The sequence below is a fragment of the Crinia signifera genome, chromosome 12 (assembly GCF_055691185.1).
Source record: "Crinia signifera chromosome 12, ASM5569118v1, whole genome shotgun sequence".
NCBI classification, from domain to species: Eukaryota; Metazoa; Chordata; class Amphibia; order Anura; family Myobatrachidae; genus Crinia; species Crinia signifera.
In genome coordinates this window covers 78,561,445-78,568,549 of record NC_139228.1, presented here as the reverse complement: position 1 = coordinate 78,568,549, position 7,105 = coordinate 78,561,445, and the positions used below count along the sequence as shown (strand labels likewise).

The 7,105-nt window shown below is 40.9% G+C and overlaps 1 protein-coding gene across 1 annotated transcript; it reads right to left on the bottom strand.

The window, feature by feature from the left end:
- Positions 1-5,658: 5,658 nt before the first annotated feature.
- Positions 5,659-6,594, bottom strand: LOC146049580 (olfactory receptor 11L1-like). The gene has a single exon (XM_083166103.1). It carries the CDS (start codon positions 6,592-6,594, stop codon positions 5,659-5,661), a length of 936 nt encoding a protein of 311 aa, XP_083022229.1.
- Positions 6,595-7,105: the final 511 nt, after the last annotated feature.

Sequence of the window (7,105 nt, the reverse complement as noted above, 5' to 3'; positions counted from 1 at the left end):
AATATGCCCTGATGACCAGTGGTCAAACATCAGTACAGAACGATGCATTTCTAATTTGTTACATTTGTTATCATAGGAGGATTTGCAAGCTGGGGGACAACATTAGCGGTGGCTGCCACCGTCTTCTCTATAATGACGAAATCAGTGCTTTGGGTCTTTGTAAAACACAAGAACACTCCCTTGGTGAGAGCAAATAACTATAATCTGAGCTATATCCTCCTAGTGTCTCTTATCATATGTTTCCTCCTCTCATTCTTATTTATTGGCCATCCTAATGAAGTGACTTGCCTTCCGCATAGTTTCAATGAGGCTCAGTATATTAACTTCAGCATGCTGGTGTTCTGTAGTGTCTGGATGTCATTCATTCCAACATATCTATCCACTAATGGCAAATACATGGTGGCACTGGAAGTGTTCGCGATGTTGGCCTCTACTGGAGCACTGCTGGTCTTCATATTTATCCCCAAATGCTACATCATCCTGCTCAAGCCTCAGCACAATAGGATTACAGTAAAAGTAACATGGGGGTAAAAAAAAATGATACATTGAACTTGAAATGTATAATTTTACCGTCTTTTTATTGTTCTATTATTTGGCTGGTATGTACTGTTTTGCAATTGCTCATCATTTAAAAGAAAAACAGGTTTATTAACTTTGTGTAAGAATGTTTTTTTTTTACTTATTTAACAATAAAAAAAGCAATGCTTGGTTATTTTTTATTGCATATCCAATTTCAATACTTAACTACCAATTTTTTTCCACAAAAAAGTCTCACAAATTGTTTTATATTTTTATTAGGTTAAAAACATATCATTAAAACTTTTAAAAAAAAATAACATTTGAAAAATATTGTAGTCCACCCCCCCAACCCCCCCCAAAAAAAAAAAAAAAATATTGAAATATTGTGGCCATCACCATCAGGGCAGCCGAGAGGTATGCCGGGCCCCGGTAAAATTTGGGGATGTGATTACCTCCCGCTATTTGCCCACGCCCCCAAAATGTTTAGAAGGGGTGAAAAAAACACTCTAAAGTTGAGGGGAGGGTGTTATTGCCCGCCCCCTCAGCAGCAGCATACACCTACAGCATGCGCTGTGCTGACAGCAGGCTCAGCATGAGCTCTCACGCTGTCATTGAGACACCTATGCTGAGCCTGCTCTGTGGACCCACCCGCAAACCTCTTCTGGTAGCCAGTCACTCTGCAATTCTGACTGGTTGCAATGTTTGCGATCAGCAGGTCATATAACGCTCAGTCTGGTGTGGTTGAAAACAGTGCAACCATGTCAGGCTGGTGGTTAATGTGTTTTGTAAAATATATATATATCATTAGATAAAAAAAAACAAAAAAAAAAACAAAGAGCTCAGCGTAGTGAGCACACGCAACTTAATTCAAAAATAATGAAATAAATAATAGGATTTTGGTTCATGAATTGATCAATGCATTTAAGCTTGGTGCCAACCATCAGGGGACCTCATTTCACTGCAATGTCCCTGTAAGTTTAAATGCATTGAGCAGTCCATGAAACAAAACCCCATTATTTATTTAACCCTTTGAGTGCTGTGAGAGATCCTCAAAATATCCGGTAATAAATGCCAGCGCCGCTCACAGCGACTCTTCTTTTTTTGGGGTGCAATATTTAACTAAACTTCAATGAATTGACTCAGCTGCATTGTATTTATTTATACTAAAAGAGCAGTCGCTGTGCGCGATGCCGGCATTGTTAGCAGATATTTTGAGGATCTTTCGCAGTAACGTTGTTGCAACCAGCGATTACAACCAGGACATGCGACATGGTTTTTCTTTAAATACTGATGATGTCAAATAAGAAAAAAAACAAAGAATTTAATTTTATTCTGAGAAAACAAAGCAGCTATAAAAATATATATATATATTTATATATATGCAATTCTGGGTCCGCACTCACATCCAAGAGAACACGGGGTGCACCACTAGAGAGATCCCAAGGGGGATGTCCACATATAGCTATATAGTCCAGCATCCATAAAGAAAAGCTGAGGAGCCAATCGATGCAAAGGGAAAAACTTTATTTAGGTAAACAGATCCATAATAAAAAAGTTGACGTTTTGACCCGAAATGGGCCTTTGTCAAGACGGCACAGCAGCAACAAAAATCCAACAGGAGGAATAGTGGTGGGTAGGGTGGTGGCACCTACTTGGATTTGTGCATAGTAGAATAAAGTAGGCGACTGGCACCAATAGCTGTCAACGTTTCAGTTTTATTTTCAAAACTTTCATCAGGACGAAAGTTATCATACTGTGTGTATATATATATGTATATATATATATATATATATATATATATATATATATATATATATATATATATAGTGGCTGTGTGTGGGGGTTTGCTGCGGCACAAACGGAGGCGAGTCAACTTTGCAAAAAAAGTTTTACTATGTGACAACACATATCTCGGTGCCGACGTTTCGGGGTCCCGTGTGCCCCGTTTTCAAGGAGAGAGATACAGACACCCTTGGGTGCTTACCTTAAGTAGAAGAGGAAAGAGCCCTCCACCATACGGCTGCTCCGATCGCTTTCCGGGAAGGGCGGGGTCAGGGGGGAGGCAGAAGCATGCTGACGCGACTCCCCCCTGACCCCGCCCTTCCTGGAAATGACCATAACAATTTACCAGTAGTCACCTGATGAGCCAATTAACCAAAGAACATGGAGCCATTTGGGTCACAAAACTTTCTGTATTATGTCATGTAGAGATTAAAAAAGTGTTCTTCTCTCAGTTGAGGGTAATCATGTCTATGAATATTTTGGGTCGATGACCCTGCATATCTAATCTAATCTGTTTTACCAGTAGTCACCTGATGAGCCAATTAACCAAAGAACATGGAGCTATTTGGGTCACAAAACTTTCTGTATTATGTCATGTAGAAATATCTGGTCTGCTTAAATTTCCACAAGTACCACTAATGACTGTATTAAAAACATTTTGTGTTATCCAGACATGTTACAGAAAATTGATAAGGCCCAAGGTCTCATTCAGACCCTTGGGCTTCAAGGTTTCCAATCTAAAGATCCATTTGGATTCGAGTTGTAACAATACCCTGCCCCGGTTGCCACCCCTGGGATTGTCCGGCACATGGTCAATAATTTTATACTTCAGGGTGGCCATGCCATGTTTTAGGGCTGCAAAATGTCTGGCCACCGGCTGATCACTTGACCCTGTGTTGAGGGCCTGTCGAATGGCCTGACGATGCTGTGCCATGCAGACTTTAAACTGGCATTCAGTCTTGCCAATGTAATAAAGTCCGCATGGACACATTATGGCATAAACAACAAATTTGGTAGTACAAGTTAGGGGCCAATTTATTTTCAATCTTTTCCCCGAATGGGGGTGTAAGATGGTGTCTCCGGTGGCCATGTATCCACATGTTCGGCACCCCAGACACTTGAAACAACCATTGCATCTGCCTAGAAAACTGGACTTTGAGATGTTTTTCTTGAATTGTGAAATGTCAGTTTTCACCACTAGGTCTTTAATGTTGCGGCCTCTGGTATGACAAGGCATAAGGCGGGTGTTTTTAAGGAACTGCAACTCCGGGTCTGTAGTTACAATGGGCCATAATTCTTTGGCCCTGTTGGTTGCCCTGGCGCTGTTGCTGTTATACTGGTTTACCCAAGGGAATATGTTAGTTTTTTTCTTCTTCTGTCCCTGGGCTACTAGTTCCGCCCTGCTCTTTTTTATGGCTCTTGCTAACGCTTGTTCAAGTGCCTTTGCAGGGTAACCCCTCTCTTTAAATTTGTTGAGCATCTCCTGTAATTGGAGATCTCGAGTGGCCTGTTCACTGTTAGTGCGGCATACTCGGATGAACTGCGAAAAGGGTAGGCCCCGGACAGCTGCCCGTGGGTGGTGACTATCATACCGCAACAACATGTTGCGGTCGGTAGGTTTTGTGAATAATGATGTAACAATTTTTCCTGCCTCCGGGGCAGGGCATTGTTACAACTCGAATCCAAATGGATCTTTAGATTGGAAACCTTGAAGCCCAAGGGTCTGAATGAGACCTTGGGCCTTATCAATTTTCTGTAACATGTCTGGATAACACAAAATGTTTTTAATACAGTCATTAGTGGTACTTGTGGACATTTAAGCAGACCAGATATTTCTACATGACATAATACAGAAAGTTTTGTGACCCAAATAGCTCCATGTTCTTTGATTAATTGGCTTATCAGGTGACTACTGGTAAAACAGATTAGAATAGATATGCAGGGTCATCGACCCAAAATATTCATAGACATGATTACCCTCAACTGAGAGAAGAACACTTTTTTAATCTCTAATGTTTGCACCTACATATAGCGGTGAATTCACCACAAAATGTTTTATATACAGCACATCATGCTTAAAACCACAATGTCCTGTAAAGGGCTCCTAAATGTCACTTTTTACACGTAAATGGCACTATTTTTGCACTTTACTAGTGGGGGTCTGTGAAGGGCAATGCCCGTAATGGACTCAGCACCACTGATATGATAGATTACAATGTGGTTATCCAGTATGAATCTGTGCTGCATGATTTTTTTACATTTTTCATGTTTTTAATGTTTCACCCAATGTTGTTCGTTTTTGATATGCAAGCAATGTGAAGTTATTTGCACACACTATGTCACTTTCACTGTATACTGTACATATGATTCACTATTATCACTAGGTAAACCAGTAAGCAGAACGTTGTTTTTATGTATTTATGAGTCTATAAAATTGTTTGTACTTTTATGTATTACAGGGGCTGGCGGGTTTGCCATAGCTACCACCTGTATGGGTACGGTAACTCCCGAGCTGACAGGCAGGAAGCATGTTGACGTGAGGCGGCGGCAGGAGTGACGAGGGAGTGAGAGTCCCTACGTCTCCCTGGCAACCGCTGGGGTCAACTATACACTTCCGCCTGCAGGACACGGAGAACACGAAGATGCAGGGAGGCGGCTAGGTAGACGTGGGAAAGCCGGCGGGCAGGGAAAGTTCAGCATGGGGTATTTATTTCACGTTTGTATCACAGTGTGGTTGTCCTGAAGAAGGGGTGAAATTCCCCGAAACATGTAGACAAGTGTTCAATAAATTTTCACCATATTTGCACCTTGTCCAAGCCTCAGAGTGCCGCTGCTTTTCCACGCTACATTATATATATATATATATGTATATATATATATATATATATATATATATATACAGAAGAAAGAATGGGCACTCAGGGACTCCCGTCAGGGTGAAAAGTGGACTGGTTTATTCAGTCAGGTGGTCAACGTTTCGGGGTCTCCCCCGTCGTCAGGACAAATACAATGGCGTGATACTGTCCTGACGACGGGGGAGACCCCGAAACGTTGACCACCTGACTGAATAAACCAATCCACTTTTCACCCTGACGGGAGTCCCTGAGTGCTCATTCTTTCTTCTGTATCTACAAGGGGCTGGAAGGCCCTTATAGCTGGCACTTGGGCACGTTACTTGTATTGGTTTCAGCTAAGTCCTGTAGTGCCGGTTCTCACCCCTGCCTGTATATATATATATATATATATATATATATATATATATATATATATAGATAGATAGATAGATAGATAGATAGATAGATAGATAGATAGATAGATAGATAGATATGTGTGTGTCTGTTTAATAAGACCCGCAATTTATAATGGAGCTGGTTTTATTAGGTTTTTTATTGAATTCCTGAATGCCTTCTTAACATCTCTGTTCCTAAATGTATAAATAAAAGGGTTAACCATAGGTGTGATTAATGTGTACGTAAAAGCAAGATATTTGTCATATTGATTTCCCTTAGGTTTGGCGTACACAATGATGCCTGTACTATAATATAAGCCACCTACTATGAGATGAGATGAACATGTGGAAAAGGCTTTCTGTTTTCCTGTGTTACTTTTGATCTTGGAAACAGTTATAATTATATGAACATAGAGTCCTAAAATGATTAAAAAAGGAATAATAACAATTAATATTGTGACTATAATTGTAGATATGTTGCTAATGAAGGGATCGGAACATGACAAGTCCTGCACTGGAGCCAAGTCACAGAAGAAGTGGTTGATCTTATTGGGGCCACAGAAGTCCAAGTATGCTGTGATGACCACAGGGACTAAAATTAGGCCAAATCCAAGGATCAATGGTACCACGACGAGCTCAATACAAAGGGCAGGCGTCATTATAGCTGAGTAGTGCAAAGGATTATTTATAGCCAAATGTCGGTCAAAGACCATTGTTACAAGGAGAAAACATTCAGATGATCCAGAGGAAAGGAACATATACATTTGGGTAAAGCATTCCACGAAGGAAATAATATTATTACCCGCAATCAGATTGGCTAATAGTTTTGGGACAGTGACAGAAACAAATATAAGCTCTAAAACAGAGAACACACATATAAAAAAATACATGACGGTATGAAGAGAAGGTTGCTTACTAACAAGGACAATAATCGTCATGTTCCCCATGATTGATGTAACGTAGGTCAGTAGAAAAATAAAGACAAGTAGGTTCTGGAATTGGTGCAAATCAGCAAAAGCCAACAAAACAAAACTGTTTACCACAGTTTTGTTAGTTTCCGCCATTTTGCGCACAATTTTTTTTTTCCTTGGAGGAAAAAGTCAGGTTCCATGATTAGTACTGTATGCAATAAATTACAATATCCTTATCGGATGCGCCTAATATATGTTATTATATATATGCAAAGTATTGGCTATGTAATCAATAGGTGTCTGAAAAGCTTCTCCACATTTAATTGGTTATTGCAAAAATCGTCTTGTTGTCTGCTTAGAATATTAATTTGACAGTTAACTCATTTAACAAAAATGCAATATACAGATGGAGTGTCTGTCAGCCAGCCTGCATGATTGACAGATGTCCTGAGCTAGCGCAGGCTTACACACTCACGCATCCCCATCATCAAAACGGCAGGGAGTGGCTTCGCTGCCCGTCTCTGCTTCAGGGAGATGGACAGGGAGTGGGGGAAGACAGGGTGAGTTGTGGGGGGCTGCTCGGGGGGGGGGGGGGGGGGGCTACGGGGAGCTGCCACAGACCGATGGAGAACATTGGCGGGCTCCAATGGAACAGGCGCACAAG

Bases quoted from the DNA above. Each gene is read 5' to 3' on its own strand.
- LOC146049580 (XM_083166103.1), bottom strand. From the start codon at position 6,594: ATGGCGGAAACTAACAAAACTGTGGTAAACAGTTTTGTTTTGTTGGCT.